Here is a 26,253-nt window from a genome sequence, read left to right on the forward strand (position 1 = left end):
ACCTCCTTTTTGGAGATTTGCAGAGCACATTCACATACTAATGACTGAAACTTCCCGCTGTAATGAAACTTGCTTTGTGTTATAAAATCTCCCATTTGCTTCTTTTGTGAATACCTTTTAGTACCTCATACAGTTAGAACAATAATTCCATAGCATAGTTCTCTGTAGAAAACAGCCAGAGGAAATTCCACCTGGATTTTTTTCCCCCTTCTAGTGGTTATCGTGAGCTTCTGCGTTTCTCCATGGCAATCTTAATGGAAATATGGCAGAAGGCATAACAGCAGAAGGCAAATTAATCCATTATAGATATCTGCTTATCTATTTCCCCATTTGCCTGTGAGCTCCTTGAATGTAGTGCTCCTGTCTTTTCATCTTTGTATCTCCCAGTACCCAGCATGGTTTCCAGCACATACTTGGAAGTGTTCAATAAATTTTTTATGAATGAATGAATGAGACATAACACTCTGGGACTGCCAGCATCGAGGGACGCAAATAGAACTAGAATCTAAACCTAGATCTGATGAGGTTGTGAAATATACGTGAGGTTCAGTGGGGTGGAGTCCGGAGCCTACGACCAAGAAAGAATTCTTGAGGCATCTTTGGTGCAAAATTGATGGTTTATTAAAGCACAGGGACAGGACCCATGGGCAGAAAGAGCTGCTGCCCCGGGTTGTGAGGGGTGGCTGATTATATACCATGGGGTTGGGGGAGGTAAGGAAAAAGGGAGGTTGAGAAAATACTTTCATATGTTAAAGAAGATTCACAGGATGCGGGAGGCCTTGCCATTGTCAAATTAAGGTTTTTTTTCCCTCTAGCTAGGCATTAACATTAAGATAGTTGGGAACTTCCTAGATTCCTAGAAGTATCTGTCAGTGGTCTGCAGGCTATAAGACATTTAGTTGTACAGAAGGGGGAATGAACCATGAGAGACTATAGACTCTGGGAAACAAACTTGAGGGCTTCAGAGGGGAGGGGGTGGGGGAATGGGAGAGGCTGGTGATGGGTAGTAAGGAGGGCACGTATTGCATGGTGCACTGGGTTATACGCAAGTAATGAATCATGGAACTTTACATCAAAAACTTGGGTTGTACTGTATGGTGACTAACATAACATAATAAAAATTATTATTTAAAAAAAAGAATGTGTATTCTACTCTTTTAAGATGGAATGTTCTGTATAAATGCATTAAATAATAATAATAAAAAGACATTTAGTTGTATTTACATTCCCTCTGGAAACTAGGTTAGTGATAGAAATACTTTGTTCTTGTAAACTGCTAAGACATTTGCAAACTGAGGGAGACTTAAGTCTTGCAAGATTGTGGTATCTATAAGTTAACTGTTTCTTTGTCCTTTAGGGCAGCCAGGAGTGCCTAAGGAATGCTGCATATATCCTGGGGGAGGGGGTTGCAGGATGTCAGCCTCAGCTTGCCTTCCATTCCCTCATCAGATCTTAAGGTGTACAGGGGGCAGAACAACAATTACAGAAGAAAAATCCTGAACTTTGGAGTTGAGGTTAAAAAATCTGATTGAATCCTGCCTCTTCTATTTTTTGGTAATGTGACCTAGCAATTTACTTGGATTTTCTGAATCTCAGTGTTTTCAACTGTAAAAATAATATCAAGTTCCCTTTTATAACATTGAAACCATATAACCATTGAATAACATTAAATGTGATAGTGTAACTAGAAGCATTGTGCGCAGTGCTGGACACATAAGTATTCAAGAACAGTTGCTTTAATTGGTATCACTGTGGCTGTTATTATTTTATGCGTGGCACTTGTTTCTCTGGTCTGTCTCTGCCCACACTGGAGCCTGCAGATTTTCCTGTGCTCAAATTCTTCTCACATTTGGTGAGGATTGGAAATCCACAGAACTCTCAGCTGCCACACACATGGCATCTGTCAAGTTTCTTCCTCATCTAATAATGTCTCCCCAAAAGCCTTGCCCAGGTACGTAGATTCAATCAATTTGACCATCCCCTCCTGCTGCCAGAAGACCTCTAAGGTTTCTCTGTGCTAGCAGAGAGATTTTTTCCCTTTTCTAATAATTCCAATGAATATACATTTCTCACATTGTTACATAAAAGCTATCCCACCTTGCAGTCTGGTCCTCAGGAAGTTTGAGAAAGAAGGAGAAAAAGAGAGAATATGTGTGTACATGTCCATGTGTGAATGCTGACAGGCAGATACCACTCCTTCCACATGTGCTGTGGCTTTCCATTCCCCAAAGTGTCACACATGTGTCCATGAGGTCATATGACCTATCTCTGAGACAGACATGATACTATTTTTCAAAATGTCCTCCCTTTCAAGCAGTTCTTCTCCACTCCCAAAAAACATACCCAGTTCACATGCTACTTCTATCTGAACTCTTGTCTCTCCTTTGCTTTGTTTTTTTTTTTAAAGATTTTATTTATTTATTTGAGAGAGCGGGCAAGCGCATGTGAGAGAGAGAGCACACAAGCAGGGAGGAGGGGCAGAAGGCGAGGGAGAAGCAGACTCCCTGCTGAGCAGGGAGCCTGATGTGGGGCTCGATCCCAAGACCTGGGGATCATGACCTGAGCCAAAGGCAGACGCTTAATAGACTGAGCCACCCAGGTGCCCCTATCCTTTGCTTTTATCCATAGCTGCTCTAGCAAGGCCATTTGCCACAAAGCTTATGTTCTGCCATTTTGAAACGTTTGGTAGAAACATTATTGCACATCAGACTTAAAGGTAATGCCACATTAGGGAGACGTTCTAAAGAGATTCTCACCCCCAGTATTTTCCTTAAGGTCTGTCCTAGTACCAGCAGAAGAGCCCATGGGCTCCCACTTTCCCCTGCCATGCATGTGGGCGGTAGCCATCATTAATCATGCACTCTTTCCATGCAGTATCACAGCAGGCCCTGCCAGTCAGCTGGACTGGCACAGGAGGAGAACGTCCGAGCCAAGCTTGGACCTGTTAAGTCCTTTCAGCACTTCTGTGTCTGGTCTCCACCAAATAAATAGTGGGCAGCTAGATTTCTCTTGTAAAAGAGTCCTGTTTTAATGAATCGCTTTGAGGTGAGGTTCTAGACATTGCATTTATACTGGGAAGTGTTTTTGAGCAACACCGTTTAGCTTTAGTCTTCAGGAGAAACAAACAAACAAAAAAAAAAGAAAAGAAAACTTTGAATTGTAGTCTAATACAGTGTGTCTAGTACATGTCAATTATGATAGCCACTAGCCACAGGTGGCTTTTTAAATTTAAATCAAGATGAAATAAAATTAAAAACTCACTTCCTCAACTGCACTAACCACAGTTGAAGTGCTCGATAGGTATGCCGTACTGGACAGCATAGATATACAACATTTCTATAATCACACATATTTCTGTTGAGCAGAGCTAAACTACAGGTTGTGTTCTGTATCCTAAGAGGTATTTCTTTTTATACTTGGTCATCTGCTCAACCCCTTCCTCTTTCCCAGAACACATCATGTTGTCCTCTACCAACCAAGCAAAAGCATGTAAATGCTAGGATGTCATTGAAAGCAGAAGCAAGTCTTAAATGAGAAGGTGTAGGAGCAGATAAGGGAGCATAAGTAGATCAGTTATCATGCTTTCTCAAGGAAATTGGCTTCTGGCTTCATATGCTGTCTTAGTTTCTCCTTTTGAATATAAAAATAATCTTGCCCCTTTTTTCTTTTAAATTTAGGTACGTGTATGAGACCAGAAGCCCAAAATCCATTTTGTGAGTCCCCAGCTTCCTGTTAACATGACATTAATGGAAGAATCGAACCTATGATTATATTAAAAAGGGAAAATAACCAAACAAAATAAGATTGGGCTTTGATGTTTCTACTGGGTAAATTTAGTTGCCTGAGAAACAGGAAGAAATTATTTCAGTGCCAAAATAGTAAAGTGTATCACTGAACTTGCCCTTTCTCTCTTCTTTAGGAGCTAGAGTTGGTATGGTAGGAAAAGGAGGACTGTAACATGGAAGAGAGAGTCATTCATATGATTTCCTTTGATATTTTGTTCCAGTTTTACTTCTAAAAGTTTCTATCAGCCTTTATAATTATCCAGTTAAATTTATACATCCAATTCTTCTTCTGAAAGTGGGTGACATTTGAGTGCTATAAAATTAATACAAATGTGATGCAATGGACATAATTGCTTTCTAGAAAAATCTCATCTTTATGACTCACTGTTAGAGACAAAAATGTGAGCCTGTAAGTTCCTAGAATATCAATATATCTGATTCCTTATGCACATTTTCCCAGGAAAGCTGTTTTTCAGGAAATAGCATCTCTGCTGGATTTTTTCTTTTAGTCCCCCTGTTGTCTCAAATTAGAAAGCTCAGGAAATGACTGAAGTAATAATGTACTGAACTTGAGTGTCTTGGCATAGCACATGCTAGAACATTCATGTACCCATATTGTCAGTTTTGTATCTTATTCATTAGAACCATAGCCCTTTGTGGTTCACATGGTTTTATTTCTGGATTTGCTGGGCGCATCCGTAACCTAGCAAATGTTCAGTGTTTGAAACCGTCAGAGTAGGGAGGGACCCTGGGTTCCCAGACCCCTCAGCTTGCTGGGTTAGGCTACTGTTACGGAGTTGCAAAATAACTTGGGCCGCCTGAGAGTAAGGGAAAAAAGAAGAATGAATTTTTAAAGACGGCTAAAGCACAAGCTCATTAATGCCCGCGCTGGACCTGGGAGGTTTGTTAAGATTGGAACAGGGTTAAAGTTTGCCTTTGCATCCTGTAGAAGAAAGTAATTGTTAAGCAAATTAAGAATGTAAATCATTTTATAAGAAATGTTCAAATACGCAGGTTTGGGAGTCCATTAGACCCAGGCTTCATTCCTGGCTCTGACACTTACCAGCTATGACTTTGGGGCAGGTTTACTTAACCACCATGAATCTCATTTTTTATGTCTATGGCATGGGGCTGACAATTCCTATCTATCTCAGGAGAGTGTCTCAAGGGTAAAATGAAAGAGTATATGTGTGTAGCTAGTTATTAGTGTAATTAGCATTAGTGGTTAGGAAAGCAAGTTATTTTTAAAAGAGATTTATAGAGAATGATATGCTTGATGAGAGTAGAAAGTAGAAATACCCACAGCTTTTCTCTCTTTCCCACCCTCTGGGGAAGATTCAGTGTTTGTACTGCCAAAGGGGGAGCTGACAGGGTAAGTAATGATTAAAGTTGTGATAGGAGAGAAACCTAGAGGGCAGATTAATTTGCAAAATAAAGGACTCTCCGTGTGTGTGTGTGTGTGTGTGTGTGTGTGTGTGTGAGAGAGAGAGAGAGAGAGAGAGAGAGAGAGAGAGAGAGAAATAAAGGATCTAAAAGCCTAGGAGACTGAGAGAGAAGGGTGCTGCAGGTTTTGTGGGATAGACAAAAAGAAGGGGGGGCAGCTGCAGTTGACATTCAGGGGAACCAGGTGCGTCAAGAAAATTTGGGGAAGTGTCCTACGATTTCTTGAGAGTCTTCTTAAGTAGCTGTCCCACAGGGAGGCAAGTGTAGCAGAGTGGGTAATGGCCCAAATTCTGGAGCTGGAGTTCTGGGTTCAAATGCTTGTCCTTCAGCTCTGTTCCTGGATAGCCATGAGCCACCTCTCAAAGCTGTGGTCCCTCTCCTGGGAAAGGGGCATCCTAATGATGAGGGAACAGAAGGCAAGCTGAGGACAAAGCAGAAACTGACACCCTGCAATCCCCTCCCCCCCACTATGGGATGTATGTGACATTCCTCAGGCACCCCTGGCTGCCCTAAAGCTAAGGAAAGGAAAAACAAATAGTTAACTAACAGAGATCACAATCCTGCAAGACTTAAGTCTCCCTCAGTTTACGAATGTTTCAGCAGTTTACAAGAATGAAGCATTTCTATCCATAACCTAGCTTCTGGAAGGGAATGTAGATACAATTAATGTCCTTATAATCTGCAGGTTCGAGGAAGTTCCCAACCATCTTAATGTTAACGCCTTGCTACAGGGAAAAACAACCTTAACTTGACAATGGCAAGGCCTCAGGTATCTTGTGAGTCTTCTTTAACATATGAAAGTATTTTCTCAACCTCCCTTTTTCCTTACCTTTCCCCAACCCCATAGTATATAATCAGCCACCCCTCACAACCCCAGTGCAGCAGCTCTTTCTGCCCATGGGTCCTGTCCGTGCTTTAATAAACCACCAATTTTGCACCAAAGACGTCTCAAGAATTCTTTCTTGGTCGTCAGCTCCGGACTCCACCCCACTGAACCTCACGTATATTCCACAACCTCATCACTAACAGCACCTACCATGGGATTCTCCTGGGGAATCAGGTGAAGGATTCTTCTGAAGATTGGATGACTTACTGTGGAGTGCTTGGCAGATATAGAAGAGCTTGATAAATGTTACCTGAACTTACTGGTATAATTTCTAAAAAGGACAATAACGATTTGCATTTATTGAATGCTCAGTGTAGATGACGCATTCTTCTGAGGAATTTATGTGGATTAATTCATTTAATTCTCAAGACAACTCTACAAGATAGGAACTTTTATTATCCCATTTTACACCTGAGAAACCTGAAACATAGAGGATTCAAGTAACTTGCCCTAGTCCCACCAGTGAGTAGTATTTGGGTTAGCCTCAAATGCTCTGTCTAATGCTTCATCCACACTCTTGCTCTCTATGCCTTTCTTCATCTCTTTTGTGAGTATCTGATCTTAAGATAACCTGTGGAACAGTTTGTCTTATTTTATAAATGCTCAGTTTATATACAGCAACCTTGCTACTCATGTGGTCCAAACAAAGGCAAGTAGGATCAGGGACACCCAGGAACAGAATCTGAGGCCCCAGCCCAGACTCTTGAAACAGGAACTGCATTTTAACAAGATCCCAAGGTGATTCATGATCATATCGAAGTCTGAAAAGCACTGCCTCAGAATATGAACCTTTAGGCAGAGGGACTGTGTTATTTGTGTCTCTGTCCTTTACAGTGTGCAGCACAGTGCTTGCCACCTAAGAGTAGATTTATTCTTTTATTTTTTTTAAAGATTTTATTTTTAAGTCATCTCTGTACCCAAAGTGGGGCTTGAACTTACAACCCCAGGATCGAGTCACATGCTCTACTGACTGAGACAGCCAAGTTCCCCGGGTATTATTCTCCACTAAAAGTAAATCGAGAAATATTGGATAGGAAATAAATTGATGAGCCTCTTGGAATAACACCTGGTTTATCTTCAGCTGAGTGAATGAATGCTCAGTACCTCCAGCTTCCAGCACTGCGCAAGGCACATAGTAGATACTCCATACATAGTTCTAGAATCAAGATGGAAATGTTGTGTGAGAGTGTGATAGAGACATCCAGCACACCAGCCTTCCCTGGATGTGCTGTGACATTTAAAAAGGCCAAATAATGCCAAAGCAAGCAGAACAGTGATTATGCACTTATTCTTAACACAGTTTTAAGACAAGCTAGGCTCAATTGGTTCCCCTGTGAACTCAAGCTGATTCTCTTCTCTCTTGAGCTCTCTATTGTCTTGGCGTTGTTTGCAACTCATTCAGAACCTAATTAAGTTTCAGGATCAGTTTGTTCTCTTAGAGAGTGTGGGTATGCTCAAGTGGTGGGTTTCTTTCTTTCTTTCTTTCTTTTTAATAATTTAAATTATCTGAGTGAAAGGACAATTATAATTTGCTTCTAAAATTGGCCAAAAGTCAGCTTTCATCAAAATAATTCTCGGCAGACATTAGTCTCTGTAAAACCAGGGTATTGTATGAAAGGCAACAAAGAGGATTTAAATAGGCCCCGGAAAATGTATTGATAATCTGGTCATATTAATCCTGTTCTCTAACAGAGTGTGAAATTAGTTGTTTACTTCACTTATCTGGGGCTGGAGGTAGCTGATCACTTGCTGACAGAGCCATATTTTGTGATCACCTTTCAGCGGTGAGCTTCAGCTGGGCTGAAGCCAAACAATTTGACTTCACTGGCCTATGTACCACCTCCAAGGTCAAGGTCAGGACTACCGTTCTCTGTGGGCAGCCAGAAGAACTCATGAACTCCAGTATATCTGGTCAGGGCTTTCATTTGTGCGTGCACATGAAGGTAAGCCAGGACCTAGGTATAATTGTGAAAAGTTAGGAGATTGATCTTCACTGTCTCCACATTTCTTTCCTATACTCTATCCCCACCCCCCATCCAAATTGAAGGTTTATGTTGGTTCATCACCAGTCTACAAATATTACCAAGATGAACATTATTGGAGATGCAATGAAATATAAGAGTAGTGTCTGACCTAAAGGAGTTTATATATATACACCAGAGATTAACTACTGTGGTGAAATAGACACTGTTGATACTCTGCCCAGATCCCTTTATCAACTTAGTGGAACTGTCCTCCAGTGGTGGTGAGTGTTGGCTGTTAATGGCTCATAGCTGTCCCTTTTCTGGAGAACTGACTGCCCTCAGCCAGTGGGGGTAGGGACCAAAACTAAGAGGTTATGCTTTCTCTACCGTAGCATGAATGACTGACATGGGGTTTAAGAGGCCAGACCTCTTTCCTTAAGGTGGACAAACCCATGGTACAGTCCATGCTAGAGAGCCCCCCTTGGAACCGTGCTAAAGCTGGACCTCTGCTGAGATTTACCTTCTTGTTTCCTTCACTTTCTTTCTAGCCTCTGCTCAGTTAATCAAATGCATCTGAATCCCTGTTTCAAGCTCTGCCTCTACGATGCCCAACTTAAGACTTGTAGGAAACTAATACTACCCATAAATGTGATGGAGTAAAAGGAGGAAATGGTATTCCCAAAGTGCAGTGATAGTTAGAACCTTGGAGACAGAGTTGCCTGACAGGACCAGGGTCACGTAGGGACTTGCCATTGCTAAGGAGCACGGTAGGAGTTAAGAAGAAATATATTCTTTTCTCTCTCCTCCCTTCCCCAGGTCTGCATCCCTTCAACCCAACAGATGTCTTAGTCTGTCTGAGCTGCTATAACAAAGCACCATAGACTTAGTGGCTTATAAACAACAGAACTTTATATCTCACAGTCTGGAGTCTGGAAGTTCAATATCAGGGTGGCCTTCAAGGTCAGCATGGTCAGGTGAGGGCCCTCTTCTGGGTCGCAGACTTCTCATTGTATCCTCACATGGTGGAAAGGTCTAGGGAGCTCTATGGGATCTTTTTTATAAGAGCACTAATCTCATTCATAAGGGCTCCACCCTCATGACCTAATCACCCCAAAGTCCCCAACTACTAACACTATCATCTTTGGGGGTTAGGATTTCAATATATGAATTTGGGGTGGGACATAAACATTCAGACCATAACAACAGGAAAGTAGCCAACAATGAGCTGGCAGTCAGTAGAGGTCAGCCTCTTAGGTCCCTAAGCAGGAGAAGAAGGGAGAAAAATCAATGAGGGAGGGATAATGACAAGCATAGCAGCGGTTAGACAATCACAGACTTTTTTGTCTCCTTCAGTCCAACCATCATATTGGTACCAGATTGATCTTTATCAAGTGCTTATTTCATCGTATTCATTTTCCCAGCCTTATTTATTTTTTATTTTTAAAGATTTTATTTATTTATTTGACAGAGATAGAGACAGCCAGCAAGAGAGGGAACACAAGCAGGGGGAGTGGGAGAGGAAGAAGCAGGCTTCCAGCCGAGGAGCCTGATGTGGGGCTCGATCCCAGAATGCCAGGATCACACCCTGAGCCAAAGGCAGATGCTTAACGACTCAGCCACCCAGGTGCCCCCATTTTCCCAGCTTTAAATCCTCCAAGTGTTTCCCATTGCCTATAGGAATGATCCATAAAATTTCTGGATCATGTACGCCATTGGTTAAAAAAAAACCTCTGAAAATGTGCCCCAGTTCATTTATTTATTGCAGGTGTGGGCTGCAAAGACAGAATGCATTTAAGAGGTCTAGTAGAACTTTGATCTTAAAGTAATGGTGGGAATTCTAAAACAGTTCCAGTTGGCAGTGGGAAAATGAATTGTTTAATATCAAGAGCCATCAGACTGCAATAATAATAGCTCCACTTATGGAGCACCTGCTATATACCTGGCATTATGTTAATCACTTTACATATATTATTTCATCTGCTTATCGTAGCAACTCTTCAGGATAAGTATAACTATGAGAGAAGTTAAGTACCCTGCTAATGGTCACATGCTTAGTAAGTGGAGAAGCCAGGATTTGAACTCTATGTCTCCTTAATGGAATCATTCTTCCATTAAACCTCAAAATTAAGACTAGACATTAGAGAAATGTCTCATTCTGCAGAAAAATCTTGTGTTCTATAGAAAGAGTCATTGGGTCAAGAAAGTGGATAGATGAAAGGAGCCAATCTGAAAAGGTTATATACTGTATGATTCCAAGTATATGACATGCTGGGAAAAGGTAAAACTATGCAGAGAGCAAAAAGATCAGTGGTTGCCAGGGGTTATGGGGAGGAAGGGATGAATAGGTAGAGCAAAGAGGATTTTAGGACAATGAAACTACTCTGTATGACACTATAATGGTAGCTACATGCCGTTATATATTTGTCTAAACCCCTAGAATGTACACCAAGAGTGAACCCTAATGTGAACTGTGGACTTTGGATGAACACTGTAGGTTCATCAGTTATAACAGATACACTCTGGTGGGGCACTTTGATGATGGGGAGGAGATAGAGGTGTGGGGAAAGGGGGCAGATGGGAAATCTCTGTATCTTCCTCTCAATTTTGCTGTGATAGAAAATTGCTCTAAAAAATAGATTCTTTAAGAAAAAGAAAGGAAATGGGGGCGCCTGGGTAGCACAGCCCACTTCCCCTGCTTGTGTTCCCTCTCTCACTGGCTGTCTCTCTGTCAAATAAATAAATAAAATCTTTAAAAAAAAGAAAAAGAAAAAGAAAGGAAATGGATGCAAGCATGAGTCTATGAGGATGGGCAGTTAGAAAAGATAATGCCTCTAAACATAGGAGAGACCACTCCACTGCACAAGAGAAAAGTGGATTCCAAGGAGTCAGTTAACACATTGGGAAAAGCAAAATTCAGGAAGACATTGATTGAAGAATAAGCTATCTTTATCAAAAAGTTGATAAAGTGCTCACAACATTTCCAGCACTGCGTGAACACAAAGCTTTGTTCCACTAGTCTATTCCTTCTCTCTGTTCACTGTTCTTATAAATTGCATTTCATATATGCTCTGCCTTCTATGTTGCTCTAATAATTGGTCTGCTCACAACCTGTAAAAATAGAGGGACAATCATTTGTTAAGCTATGCATTTATGATTTGCATATTTCGTACATATGAATAAAATTTACTCAAAAATATAAGGCAAGTATGATTCTGTATGGAGGTTGAAATAAATCAGGGATATTGGATCCACTGTTCCTGGTAGATTCAAACAATTCTCCGACTAAAGGTATTACATGTGATAAAAATGGCATTGGGCTAGGGGCTAGAAAACTGGCATTCTGGCCCCAGCTCTGCAATGAGAATAATTGTGTGGTATGGGTAAGGTACCAGCTCTTTCTGAGCTTGAATTTTCTCACATGTAGAAAAGAATGTCCTCAAATCCCTGTTAATATTCTATATGGTTGAGCATAGAACAAGTCTCATCCTCAAACTGACTCCATAACAGATACTAAAATAGATTCGCAACTCTTCCCCAACTGCAAATCCCCCTTATCTGATATTTAAGAGTAGAGCTTGGAAAACATTTTCTAAAGAGGGGCAGATGGTAAATACTTTAGGCTTTGCAGGCCATGCAGTCTTTGTTGCAACTATTCAATTCTACAGTTGCAGTGAGAGCAACCACACACAATACATAAATGAATGAGCTTGCCTGTGTTCCAATAAAACTTTATTTACCCAAATGGGTGGTGAGCCAGATTTGGCACAGAGGACATAGCTTGTCCATTCCTGTTTGAGGACATAACTTTGCGGCAGTCAGTGCAATATGTTCACAATAATTAGATAAATAGGGCCCTACAGAGTTGGAATGGGAAAGAAAGAGGAAAGGAGGAAAGAAAGAAGTGGGGAGGGGGAAGAGAAAAAATAGAAAAGAAAGAAGGAAGGAAGGAAAGTGGAAAAATAATGGAAAGCAAGAGTGGAGAGCTTTGTGAAAGAGCATTGGGAGAGAAGGTTGGGTGACATCTGCCATACGGGAGGGGCATTGTCAGATTGGAAAAGGCTTGGCTTTGTCATGGAGCTAGCAGCTAAGTTTGGAGAGACCAGTTGGGGTGTGTGTATGTGTGTGTGTGTGTGTGTGTGTGTGTGCGCGCGCGCGTGTGTGTCTGTGTCTGTGGTGTGTAATGCTGAGACATACCCATTACCTTGTGAAAGAGGTGGCACTCTTTGAATCTAGCATGGTGCTGAGTACCAAGGGGAAACCCACTGAATATTTGTGGAGAAGGAAAGGAAGAGAAGGATTACCCTCACTTTATGGATGATGAAATTCCACTGTAGGGCCCTGATGCTGTGTGAGGTTGAGGAAGCCATCACCATTTTCCTAGGGAATCTACAAGGAAACAGAATTCCATGAGGAGGATATTGAATTTCACTCCTTAGAGAATCTTCCAATGTCCTCACAGGTCCAGTCCTCCTCAGAGAAGGAGAAGGGTGTTGGTGGTCGTGGGGGGATCCACATAGCCCAGGCCTACATGATGCAAAGTGTTATCACATGGAAAAGGGAAGGGGGCCTTCAGTGCTTATTGTAGCTGCTGTTTCCGTGAGTTCAGAATCAGAGGCTGTATCTTTCCTGTCACACAGTCTCCCTCTTCCTTTCCCCTTTTGATTCTGAATTCTGATGTGGCAGCTAAGAGGGAGGAAAGCTGAGGATGGACTTCCACACTTGGGGCAGAAAATCAGATTCTGGACCTCTTTCCTGGAACTGGCTGGCTGTTGGCATCTTGAGAAGGCGAGCCAGGGTTAGGAAAGGGAAGTTGTGACGGTGTCTTCAGATAGGACAGCATTCTTCTCTGTGCCATCACATAGAAGGAAGAGAACTGGATTTTTAGGGAATCTGAGAAACTTGGAATGTGATTTAATCGATTAGCCAACAAATCTGTAAGATTTCACACAAGCCATGCACTTAATATAGAGCTGGATTACAGTTTGCACCAATTCATTAATTTTATTTCACAAACTAAAAATTTTGCTATGCAAATATACGCAAATCATATAGAAAAATAGCCTTCTTAGCCAAGCACACCAGTACCTGTTGGGGTTTCTTGTTGTTTCTTTGGTTTTGTTTGTTTGTTTCACGGGCACTGTGCCACTGGAGTGGAAAGTGAAATAAGAAATACATGCAGGATTTGAAATTGTTTGTTGAACAATATCCTGGAAGGTGATTGGAAGGCTTTCTCCTCTGACAAATACCATGGTGATTGGTGTGTCTCTTTTTTCCTCTTTTCCTGCCTAAAACAGAATGAAGAAGATGAGCAACATTTACGAGTCAGCTGCTAATACACTGGGAATCTTTAACAGCCCCTGCCTGACCAAAGTTGAGCTGCGTGTGGCATGCAAAGGCATTTCTGACAGAGATGCGCTTTCCAAACCGGACCCCTGTGTCATCCTCAAGATGCAGTCCCACGGGCAATGGTTTGAGGTAGGCATGTCCAAGGAAGTGGACAGAAGCGCGGCTGGGGGATCCATTCAAAAATGCTTTTGCATTGGCCTGTTTTCAGTGGTTTCTTTTGATGAGATGGAAAACTCTCGAATATGATCACATTTCTGCTTGTATCGTGATGTTTCGAGGCAGCGGTTTTAATACCCTGGATATTTTGAGATTTACCCTTCATCTGTGTGTTCGTTGTGGATTTAGTGATCCTGGGGAAGGGCAGGGAGGATTGCCTTTCAGAGGCCACATCACACAACATTTATTTTGGGGAGTGAAAACTTAATATTAGCTACATTCTACTGGGGGCTCATTGAGGGTCAGGTACTGCTCTAAGTACTTTGTGTAAAATAACTAAGTGGGTCCTCACAACAGTCCTCTGAGGAACAGAGACAGATGAGGAAATACAGAAAGGTTAACGATTTGCCCAAGATGATTCAGCCTGTAAGTGGAAAATCTAACACTTACACCCAGGCTGTTGGGCTCCAGAGCCTGAGCTCTGTATTGCTGTTCTATACTTATGGTGGGATATTTTATACTTTAGGGTGGTCTTGGTGGTTTGGGTGGCAATAACCGCAGGTTGAATTTTGCAGTTGGCTTTTGTTCCTTGATTTGAAACTCAAAACAGGTTGGATGAAGCCTGTTTTGTTTATGTTTTGTTTTGTTTCATTTTTTGTTTTTGCTTTTGTTTTTTGTTTGCTGTTAGGTACCTGGTCTGAGTAAGCAATGTTTTAAAGCATCTTGAGGTGAATGGTGGGACAGGGAGGAGCAGGGGGTGTAGCAGAGGGAGAAGTAATCATCATCTCAGAGGCACCAGGTACTCAGTGAAATTTGCAGAAGGGATTGGAAGCCATGCTAAGCAGAGCAATAGGAGACAGCTACCTGCTTTGGGTCCCTTACAGCTAACTCCTCAAGTCTTCAATACTTCTCCCACCTGTTTGCAAATAGCTGGAAGTTGTTCTTCTAGGGGCTAAAATCTTCCATTCCACAGAAGAAAGGAGGCTCCAAAGGCCCGAGAGGCTGCGTGTTTGGTGGGTGAGCAGATGGAATTCAGGTGGAGGCAACTTGCAGAGGGGAATGCAGGACAGATGAGCAGTTTGGGGGTCTTTACCTTCAGATTTATCCAGGGCTTATATTGTAAACATAAAACAGCGCTCACAGGTATCTTAATGTGTAATGTCTTTTTTCCCTTCTAAATAGTCTCACTGACTCTGTTGGTGGGTTTTATTGTTTTTTATTTTTTATTTAACAGAATGGAATGGCAGCCTGAATTAGAAAAAACTCACTCCTTGAAAATTAGAGGAAAGAAATTAGAAAGAAGTCATCTCCTAATGCTCCCTTTACCTAAGTCAACTATTATTTGTGTATGTGTCTTTTCCTCTGGCATTCATATTCTTACACGATTCTTATCGTGCATATAAAATTTTCTTTCCTCATTTTATTACCTAGTAGTATGTTTTTCTATATTGCTGTAATATTCATAATTATAATTTTTAAAGTAGTAGAGTATCCCATCACATGAATTGATTTAATAAATTTCCTGTTTTTTCACTTTGAAGTTACTTCCAAAAATACCATATTTTAAACTGCAATGTTCATCTTTGTGCATAAGGCTTTTCCCTACTATTTGAATGAGTTCCTAGGAGACATTGTCAAATTAGAAGAATAGGTACAAAGGATAGGAAACTTTGGGGGCTTTTGGTACATATTGCCATGTTGCTTTTATAGAGTGCTGTTTATTTTTTTTTTTTAAGATTTTATTTATTTGACAGAGAGAAACAGCCAGCGAGTGAGGGAACACAAGCAGGGGGAGTGGGAGAGGAAGAAGCAGGCTCCCAGCAGAGGAGCCTGATGTGGGACTTGATCCCAGAACTCTGGGATCACGCCCTGAGCCGAAGGCAGACGCTTAACGACTGAACCACCCAGGCGCCCCTAGAGTGCTGTATTAAGTGTTACTCAGAGTATGGTTTGCACACACCTACCAGCTCACAAACTCTGTTACCAGTGCGCAGATAAGAAACTTGTGCCCCAATGTAAATTGATTCACTGCTTTCTTCATTTAAAAAGTCGCACTCTTTAAAAACAATACTGTCAGCTGAACGTCCAGCATATGTAACGATAGGCTGATTTATAATCTGGCACTTTGAGAAACACTTCTGTGATATACTTTACACTCTTTTAACAATATACATTCAGGATACAGTTAGAAAAACAGAGCCCATGGCAGGTAGCTAATAAAGGATTTAATTCAGGGAATTAGTAATAAAGGAGTTGGAAATGCTGAGAAACTAAATAGGGACAGTGAGGGAACGCAGGCAATAATAACAGGAGCCTATTACTTTGCTTAGAGTGTCATAGTAGAGTGCTGAGGCCAGCTTGTATAGGCTTGTGAAAGCTGACTCTTAAATATTCGGGAAATTTGCAAGCAGTTTTGGTGTGGGTATGTACATACGACATTGGCAAACACTTCAAATCAGGGCTCACCTCCCACCCAGAGCCAACCGTTACACATGTATCAGCAGACCACTGGGCGAGAGGGGCCAAAGAAGGAGATGGTAGTACCAGAACCAAACAGCCATCTAGTACCAGCTGGATTCATGGAAGGGGGCGCCTATCTGGTGGGAAGATAGAGGAGATGCAGATGGTGCTGGAAATGCTGCCTGGAAGGAGATGAGGATACCCCAGCGTCGGCCTGCCTGTTGCTCTCATGGTTCCCATTAGTGCCTTCCACAGATCTGAACTTGATGGAAGCCCGTTGACAAGGTTTGCGGGGAGAGGGTATAGAATGCACTTGAGAGCAAAGAGGTAAATGACCAGCACGTAAACCTTTGACAACGCACGGTAACTTGAATAATCATTCTCCCTCTTAGCAAGGAATGCATATTTGTTTAGTGCTAACACCTACTTTTCAGTACAAATTCCGCAAGTAGTCTTACGCTAGGAGTTAGAAGCACACCTGTGTGACAAGTTAAAATCATCCGACAGTCTATTTAAACCATGTGGCTACTACTATCTATGTTCAGTGAAGGCTAGCAAACATGGACAGTGCACTGGGATAACATTTATTGATGCGTGCATTTTCCTGTATCTACCCAACATGTCTGGATTTACAGAGAGGTTTCTATGTATACAATTACAGAATTGAGAGAAAGCCGTACAGAAGAGAATTCATGTTGTCTTTTTTATGGGGAAATCTGGTAATTGCCTAAGTGAAGGGAAAAAAAAGAGAGAGAGGCTAGGCTAATTTGCATAATGAAGAGATTGTTGAGGGGGCTGTGTCAGGGTGAGAGAGAGAAAAGTGGGTGAGCTTATCTTTCAGAGGGAATTTTAAAGTTTGGCAAAAGAGACTCTCTCTAGGTCAGCACTGTCCAGTGGAATTCCCTGTAATAATAGAAACGTTCTCCATCTGTGCTGTCCAGTGAGGTAGTCACCAGCCACCTGTGGCTACCGAGCACCTGAAAGGTAGTGTAGCCAAGGAACTAAAATTCTAAGCTATTTAATTCTAATTAATTGAAGGGTAAATGTAAATAGCCAGCATAGTTCTACAGTCTCTGGTGTGCTAGAGAATTTGGCTGGGTTGGGGAGAAGAGGAAAGGGAGTTTGTAAAAATGTTACAGTAGGCTCTTAATTTTACAACTTAAATGGTTTTTGGGGAGATGGAACTAGAGATTGACATTTCTTTTTTATTACTTGTGATTGCTGGCCTGTGCTTTTATAATGGACTTGCAGCAGGAAAGCACCCCGTTATGCCCTGGTTTACAGCTCAGGTTACTACTGCGATAGTTAGAATTGCCCTTAGATGGCCTTCCCATATGGAGGGGAACTGTTGGCTTTTTTAATTAATTGGCTGTAGCCTGTTAGCCCTGGAAGAGAACACTGGCCTCTAAAGTGATCATAAAACTGTAAAACTGATTTTTAGACTCAAAAAGACCTACAGTCTGACCTTCTGTGCTGTTAATAGTATTAAAGGTCAATGAGGATAAATCTATGTCTTTGAAATATTGGAAATCAATTGGTCTGAAATGCACAAGAGACTGTTGCTCTTTGCAGCCCAGCAGAGTTTGGGATGAATATCCGAGGAGTGAGAAGACAGAGAGGATACTTTTGTTTCCTCCCAGAATATGGAGATGGGATGGTATTCTTGTTGGGTGAAATGTTCAGTATTTCTTTAGTGGCCATGATTTTAACTGTCAGAAAGGAAGGAAAAGAATACTTGTAGATTGGGAATGCATTCGAAATTGAGATTTTTCAGACTTACCATTTAATTTCCCTAATTTGGAATCATACCCCTTTAAAAAAATCTTCCCTGCATCCACTCCTGGCCACAGGACGGCAGTAGTATATGGTGTAGTACAGTGTAATGACATATAGACCACATTTCATTTTCCAGTGAAGTGTGGAAATAATTTCCTCCTACCTTCTGGTGAGTACTGATGTGTTCACTAGCTTCTGGAACTAAACATCGTGGCAAGTGGGAAAAATTAACACTACTCAGGGATTCAAAAGACAAGGGCCCTTGTGAACTAAAGACTTTTATTCAGTTTCCTGGAGCATATGCTCTATCCCCTGGACACACTGGGTGTCCTCCATGAAGCAGAGCTAAGCTCACAATGCCATGGTCCTTGGCAGAAATCCTAAAAATGGCATGTACTTGTCTTATTGGAAAAAGTCAAATTATTCCCACACTGTTAGGCTGTTGCTCCAATCACCTTTAATTCAATTTTTACATTTAATTTTAATATACAGTTAGTGAGTTCTTCCACAGGAAGCGCTAAGTAATTCTGAGAACTAATTACCATTGGATCAATTCCATATGAAAAAATGTCATATGAATCATGTGCTTTGGTAGATTGTTGGTAATAACAGTAATTGGTGGTAATAATTAGTGTGGTTATATCTAAGAGTTATCAGTGGACTCTAATGCAAGGTTATTTTATTTATAATAATATATCCATATATTTATATTTACAAAGGCCATCTACCTGTATTATTTCATTTGCTTCTTACAGTAGTTTCATCAAAAGGTGTTACAGATATTGAAATTAACTCCTGCAGGTATTAGGTATCATGAAAGAACATGGTTTATACCCTCAAAGACCTCAGAGTCTCTTGGAAGAACTCACTGTCTTAGAGGTTCAAATGGTCATATGACCTTGAGGAAGAGGGCTCAAAACAAGGTCGGGACTTAAATTAACTCTTCCTTTCCCTGCACGTGTGGTGGGTAGATGTTTCATGGTGTCTCAGCCTATCTATAACCAATGTTGTGGGTGGACCCACTCTGTGGTTCTTATGATTGCAAGATGTCTTTCAGCAATAACCATCAGGGAACTTTGAAAAAATAAAGGTTTATTACTTATAGAACCTGGAAATTAGATAGGACACCTGCCTTGGGTAGAATGAAAGAGAGGGAGTGTGGACACAGGCCTGGGGTACAGTTTTTATTGGGGTTGGCGTTGGGAGCCTAGGGTTTTGCAGGCTCACTCTTTATTGATGAATTTAAAATGTAGGAATGGGAATCTGAAGTGCAGGAAGGGAAAAACAAGGGGCCCAAATGGTCAGTTTCCAAAATCAATCAAGATTTCTGAAACAAAAGAGCATCAGTACGGGGAGGTGGCCTGGCTCTTTATGAAGTCCTGTGTTTTTTGAGATAGTCCTCTTTGAAGTGGGTGCCTATTTGAAAGCCTCAACAAGCAGCACCTGGGTGAGTCAGTTAAGCATTTGCCTTCAGCTCAGGTCATGATCCCAGGGTGCTGGGATCGAGCCCCATGTCTGGCTCCCTGCTCAATGGGGAGCCTGTCTCTCCCTCTCTCTCTGTCTGCAGCTCCCCCTGTTTGTGATTTCCCTCACAAAAAAAAAAAAAAAAAAGAAAGAAAAAAGAAAAAGTTTTTTGAAAGCCTCAACAAAGGAAGCTTAAATCAGGCACCTGCTTTACCAAAAAACAAAAATAAAACAAAACAAAACAAAGCAACCGTCAGGGCTTTTATTACATCAGACCATCTCAGGGTGCATAGGCTACCTTTACGTGGGGTGGGGATAGAAATAAATCGCTGTTTCATCTCTCGTTATTTTCCATCCTCTCTCCCTGCTCCCTGCCCACCCAGATGTAGGGTGTGGTTGCCGTATGATCCAACATCACTGCTAACAACATACAAGGGGAAATATGAGTCCATGGCGCTGGGCTTACCCACTCCCAAATAAATGGGATGTGAACTTTTTCAGCAATTTGCCTTTGGCTAGAGGGCTCATGGAAGAGTTCTGTGGAGCAAGTCTCTTTCATGCTTGGGACAGTAGTAAGCCATCACCCTTTTGTGTATGAGCCAGGAAGATGAAGCCCAAAATAGTAGTTTTACCTGTAACCTGTAACAGAGATACTCAATTTTCCATTGCTCCAAAGTGCTAGAATTTTATAAAAATGGGTCAAGTATGAACATTTGGGTGACAACAAAATAAAGTAGCCATCTGTATATGTTGATACCAGCTAGGAAATCTGTCATTTTACATACATTCTTTCTAATCCTCACAACTACGCTGCAAGGGAGACTTGACTAACCAGGTAAGGACACCGAGACTGAGCAGAATTAATAAATCACCGCAGGTCGCACAGCTAGTAAATAGTAAAGTTGGAATCTGGTTGAATCAGGCTGTATTTTCATCACCTTACCAGAAGTGACCAACTTGAAGCTGGAGGCCTCTGTCTAGTCCCACACATATTTTGTTTGGCCTTCATGATGTTCAAACAAGTTTGTACTGTTTGACAAAACCTAAAGATCAGGATATGTCTTCATAAAACTTCAGGTTTCTGGTTTCTCTGAGTAACCAGAAAACCTGGCAACAGGGAACGTTTAGTCCTTGTGTAGCAGTGAGCTGGATGTGGGCAACAGCTGCTCATATCCAGAATATGAGTTTGTCCTCATGCTTCCTGCTGGCCCAGCCTGCCCCACTCCCTTGCCCTACTAGCATGGCCCCCAGGGGTATTTGAGTTGAGACTACACTCCTGCACCTGCCCGGGCTGGGTCTCTGAAACATAGTTAACCTCTCAATTGTGGATACAGACAAGAGCTGAGAAATGAAAAATTAAGTCAATTAAAGCATTCCCTCTGGGTATCACAAACAACCTCCTTTTTCGAAAGATTTTTCTCTTCACACTTTCCTGACTTGCAGCATTTCGGTGGCTAACACCTAGCATGACAGATGATAAAAAACAACAGTTTTCTTCAGTTGTTCACAAAGTTTTCACTGTGGTTTCGCATCAAACTCCCATTTGGGAAAAGTTTGGTGCTGCTTTCTACCTCCCCCTTAGCACGTCCTTAATAAGAATAATTTCTTTCCTTTAAAAAGGTGATATTAGAAATCTTACTCCAAGCACTGAATAGAAAACAAAATGAAACAGTAGAACCAAAAAATATTTCCTCCCTGCTGCCCGAGGTCACATCCCTTTGACCAGAGACTGCAGTTGTGATACACTCGAGTAAACAGAAAGAAGGGAACTGCATTTCATAAGATGCTAAGTGGCTTTCTGATCAGTGACATCTCAAAATTGTCAATGTCATGGTGTCTGAGAGTGGAATTGCACGAGATGGGAACTTGGGGGCTGCAAATGAGGAAAAAATTTGAACTGAAATCTTATGTTGACTATTGATTCTCTTATGTGCCTTGGAGATGATTTATCAGCTGGAAGAATAATGTCTGGCCTCCTGAAGAGAGGAAAGTGCCATGACATGGGCTTCATTGCCTCCTTAGGTTGGAGAAGTGGTGAGCCACACTCTGGACATTCAGATGGAGCATTGGTCGCTATGACTTTTTACAAGTGACCTTGAGTCTCATGATGAGTATTTGGAAGATGAAAATGCAGTTCAAGGAAAGAACTTCAGGAGGCATTTATGATTTAGAGCCTCTGCCTCTAGCTTAAACCACCTTCAGCATCTCCAAGGGGATGTTTTCAACATGGTTCCTGGGTTCCTGTTTTAATGTTTAACTAGACTCACCGCTGATAATCATCTCCTTAAGAAAATCGTATTTCCTTTGTAATTTCAATCCATTTACTCTTTTTTATTAATTGTAATGGTGGTTTATTAAATGATACCTTAAAATATGTTGAGAGTAGTTATACGCTGTATCAGGTAATCTCCTAAGTACTTCATATGTGTCATCATATATAATTACCCAAACAACCTTACAATTTGGGCTCCCTGTATATTTTATAGAGAGGCCCAGGAGAATTAAGTAATTTGCTCTCAGGGCACCTAAGTGGTAAGTGGAGGAGTCTTAACAAATTAAACCCAGACTGTCTGACTCCAGAAACTATGCTGCCACTAAGCTTCACCGCCCTCCTCCGAGAATAATGACTACCATCCTCCAAGTGTCTGCCGTGTGCCATGTCCCAAGTCTCTCCGTGGGTATTCATATAATCCTCATGACAGTGTTAGAAGATGGAGGCTGTGCTTCCCATTTTACAGGCAAGGAAACTGATACATAGGAAAGCAAATGTCCAAGGTCACAAGAAGAGGACGAAGTAGTGATAGGATTTGAACCCAGGCCTTTGAGTCTCCAGTGCCCATGCCACGACTCTGTGCCTCTCTCATCCTGGCCTCTTTGGAGGTAGAGTAACCCCATATAATGCGACTAGTCATTTAAAATGAACATGTTTGGGGCACCTGGGTGGCTTAGTTGGTTGAGTGTCTGACTCTTGATTAAAGCTCAGGTCATGGTCTCAGGGTCCGGAGATCAAGCCCTGTGTCAGGCTCCTTGCTCAGTGTGGAGTCTGCTTGAGATTCTCTCTCTCTCTCTCTCTCTCTCTTCCTGGGCCCTTCCCCCCACTCATGTGCAAATAAATAAATAAATAAATAAATAAAATCTTTAAAAACTAAAATGAACATGTTTCCCTCTCCTCAGAGAACCCAAGAATTCATTTAAAACTGCATTTATTTTTTTAAAGCAGAAATTAAGTTTGTTTTGGTAAATACTGGAAACATCCTCCTCATCCTCCAATTTATATGGTTTCAGCCTGACTTCCTGAAGGTTCCCAGTGGTGCATGACATAGGGGTCCTGAGTTCAGGCTATTGAGCCAGACTATCTAGTTTGAAGTCCTAGCCCAACCATCGTTATCTGTGCCATGGGCAAATTACCCAAACCTTTCTGTGCCTCAGTTTCCTCACCTATAAAGTGGGTATCCTAATGGTACCTACCTACCTACTGTTATGAGGATTAAATGATTCAATGCTTGTAGAATGCTTATAATAGTACCTGATACAACAGAGTTATGCTCAATAAGTGTTATGATTATGGAACATTAGTCATTTTTCAAGAACTGTTTTCTAAATAAAGATGTGCTCTTTGGTCCTCAAGTTTTCTGAGGACTGATGCAATTAAAAGAGCCCTGTGACTAGAGGCAGAACTTACCTACACCATTAGGTTTATTCTTTTTACATGGGGGTGGGATTATTGGTGCCTGAGGAAAGAAGTTTGATTTAAAAGGATTTTCTTTATGTGTTTGTATGTGAAGTGTACAGGCAGCATTGTAACTATGTTGAATGGAGTCAGGAGATGATGCCTGAAGGATATTGCCTGCCACTCCGGGATGAGAACATGGAGTGAATGGTTTGTAAGCAGGCTCTGTTAGCCTCTGTTTCCTTCCTTACATCTTTTCGGTTTTAAACTTTGTGTTCCTCTTCTTTTCTCCTCTCCCCTTTTCTTCCTCTGGGGAGAGTGAAGCGGAGAGGGGCAAGGAGAGATGTAGCTGTGATTAGTGTTGGAGCCGGGGGTCTCCCTTTGTCTTCTCTCCTCCACCTCAGGCTTCATCTGGATTTATCCTCCTCCTGGAGGCGACAATATGGGAAACAGAGTAAATTACGTGAAAACACAGCTTCTTTCCACCTAGTTTTCTCCTCTGTCTGCTTCAAAAGCAACCTGAGGGTAGATGAGGTAGCAAGTTTTTCTTGTTGGCATTTTAAGCCATAGAAATTCCTGGAATGAGATTGAAGTTCTTCAGTGTCTTTATTTGAACCTTAGAACACAAATAATTCTCAACTTCCCCATTCTGAGTCACCGCACCGTTTGTTTTGAAGACTTATAAATAGTGTTCTTGGGGGGGGGATAACTACTTTGGAGGTACTGCAAACATTTGTTTGAAATATAAATATAAATATTATTTTTTGCTTCTCAACTTTGATGAGGCAATTTGCATATAAAATGCAACCAAAAGCATCCATTTTGGATGTGTAGTTGGATGAGTTTTGACAAAAATATACACACTTGGGTAACTACCATCCCAATCACGATATAGAACGTTTCCTAGTATATTTGTTAATATTTAAAATACATAACGGAAAACAACACAAATAGTTAAGTTTCAACACATCAGAAACCACTAACTCTCAGATTGTGTTCCCATTGATTGACATGATAGTGACAGAAATTTCAACTTATGAAATGTATTTATACTAATAAAAAGATCACCTTTAACTCTTACACAGAACTGGGGTTCTGTGTAGGATTTTTAAAGGGAAGATATGGTTCCATAGCTAAAAAACATTTGAAAAGTCAGAGAAAGAGTACCATAAGAAGCGGGGCGCCTGGGTGGCACAGCGGTTAAGCGTCTGCCTTCAGCTCAGGGTGTGATCCCGGCGTTATGGGATCGAGCCCCACATCAGGCTCCTCTGCTATGAGCCTGCTTCTTCCTCTCCCACTCCCCCTGCTGGTGTTCCCTCTCTCGCTGGCTGTCTCTATCTCTGTCAAATAAATAAATAAAATCTTTAAAAAAAATAAAAAAAAAAGAGTACCATAAGAAGAAAAATAGACCCACAGCTGGTTGAGCTCAGAATCAAACTAAATTATTTATGCTGTGACTCACCAGGCTTCAACCTGAAATCCCTGTGGCTGACAACTTAGGAAGCTGCCATTGCAGCCAGGCTTGATCGGAAGTCAGTTTGGAAACATGACTGAGGTCCAGCACAGGTTAACTGTGTGACCTTAGAAAGTCACCTAACATCTCTGAGCCTCTCCTACTGCCTTGTGTCTAAATGGTTGTTGTTGGGATTAAATGATTGGCTGGCAGGACAGTGAAGTGGCTGACGCTATCCACTCTGGAATCAGACCCCTTGGATTATCCATGTCACCTTATGCAAATGCCTCTGCTCTCCTGGGCCTGTGTTTTCAACATCTGTAACACAGAGACAACAACAACAACAAAACCCTATTCTGTGGGTTTATTATAAGGATGAAATGAGATGATGCGAGGGAATTGCTTAACATAGTACCTGGGTCATAGTGAGTGCTTAATAAATATTAAATACCATAATGTTTATAGGAGATAATGTGTGCAAAACTAATGTGGCTAGCACATCACTCAGCGCTCAGTATATGGAAGATATTATCAGGTAATGTCTACTTCAAGGTATGTTTAATGCCAGCGACAAGGTTTTCATTTGCTGCCCAGCCCAACAAGAATTCTTGGTCCCATTTGTCTGTGTAAAATAAGAGAACTTTCAGTGGGAAAGTTGGGCAAGTCTTTAAGTTTCTGCCAAGTCTCTGACTAACCACTTTGATCGATTGGTTTCATCTCCCCTGGTCAGGAATTATCTGGGCCTCCTCATCCCCTGCATTCCCTGCATTTTGAAGAAGATGGATAGACTCAGAGCGACTTCATTCCACTTGTCCATGCTCTCTAATCTGTGGGCGGGAATCAGAGAGGCCAAGCTGATAACCTTACCTTTCCATCTTTACTTCTGTGCCAACACCAGCCCCCACTATTTGGCAGTCTCAGGGAAGAAGTGACAAGAAAAATGTTCCCTTCTGGAAACTCCAGATGTTCTCGGGGTCAGTTTATAGGCTAATTAAATATTTTATCTTGATTCAAGCTCAGAAATGTTCAGCTCTCTATCTTGGCTAGTCTGTTTTCAAACACTTGATATTTCAAGAGCTTCCTCTCATCTGAGAATTTAGTCTTAGATATTTTCTTCTTGAATGTGAAGACTAGTTCTTCTTGTTGAAAGATTACAGCTTTGGAACTGTGTGTCGAAGCAAAAAATTCTGATACCTTTTTAACCTTCCTTTGGTGAATTCTAGCCCTTTCAAAACAGCTTCTGGGAAATGGATTTATGGTGGGGGAACCTATTTAAGCTTGCCCCGATTGAAGATTTACTTCAGCCAGTTTGTTCCAATGACTACTTTTGCATAACAATTAGCCCAAAATTTAATATCTTAAACAATCATTTTGTTAGATTATTGGATTCTGTGCGTTGAGACCCCAGACAGGGCACAGTGGGAATGGTTTACCCCTGTTCTACAACGTCCAGGGCCTCAGTAGGGAAGACCGGAAGGCTGGCAGTGATTTAAGTCTGGCGTGTCAAATCATGTGAAGGTGTCTTCACTCTCGCGGAAGGCTAGAACTTCTGATTAGAGCATCTGCATGTGGCCTTCCATGAATAGGCCATCTCAGGCTAAGGACAGAAACCCATCCTTTTGGGTTGGGTTAGATGTTTGTCACACAGTTTAAAAAAAAAATCTATATCTGGAAATGTTGATTAACTAAGGAGCCCCATCTTACCATTACATGATCCTATGATTACCCTAAAGGGTATAAATAGGGGGAATGTAGGCATATTTATAATCTTAATTCCCATTTAGGGTACTGTCTTGGAAGTTTGAAAGATTCAAGTATAGAACTTGTAAAAGGAACAACTTTTTACTCAG

The 26,253-nt window shown here is 41.5% G+C and overlaps 1 protein-coding gene across 2 annotated transcripts in view; it reads left to right on the forward strand.

Annotated features, from left to right (window-relative positions):
* Positions 1 to 26,253, forward strand: part of CPNE4 (copine 4) — a 474,248-nt gene that overhangs the window by 121,293 nt on the left and 326,702 nt on the right. For both annotated transcript variants that reach the window (XM_008708689.1, XM_008708694.2), the window contains exon 2: positions 13,373 to 13,553. In XM_008708689.1, coding sequence (XP_008706911.1) covers positions 13,374 to 13,553 — 180 coding nt within the window. In that variant the 5' untranslated portion in view covers position 13,373. The remainder of the gene's footprint in view (positions 1 to 13,372; positions 13,554 to 26,253) is intronic.

The sequence above is a fragment of the Ursus maritimus genome, unplaced genomic scaffold (assembly GCF_017311325.1).
Source record: "Ursus maritimus isolate PB19 unplaced genomic scaffold, ASM1731132v1 scaffold_20, whole genome shotgun sequence".
Lineage (NCBI taxonomy): Eukaryota > Metazoa > Chordata > Mammalia > Carnivora > Ursidae > Ursus > Ursus maritimus.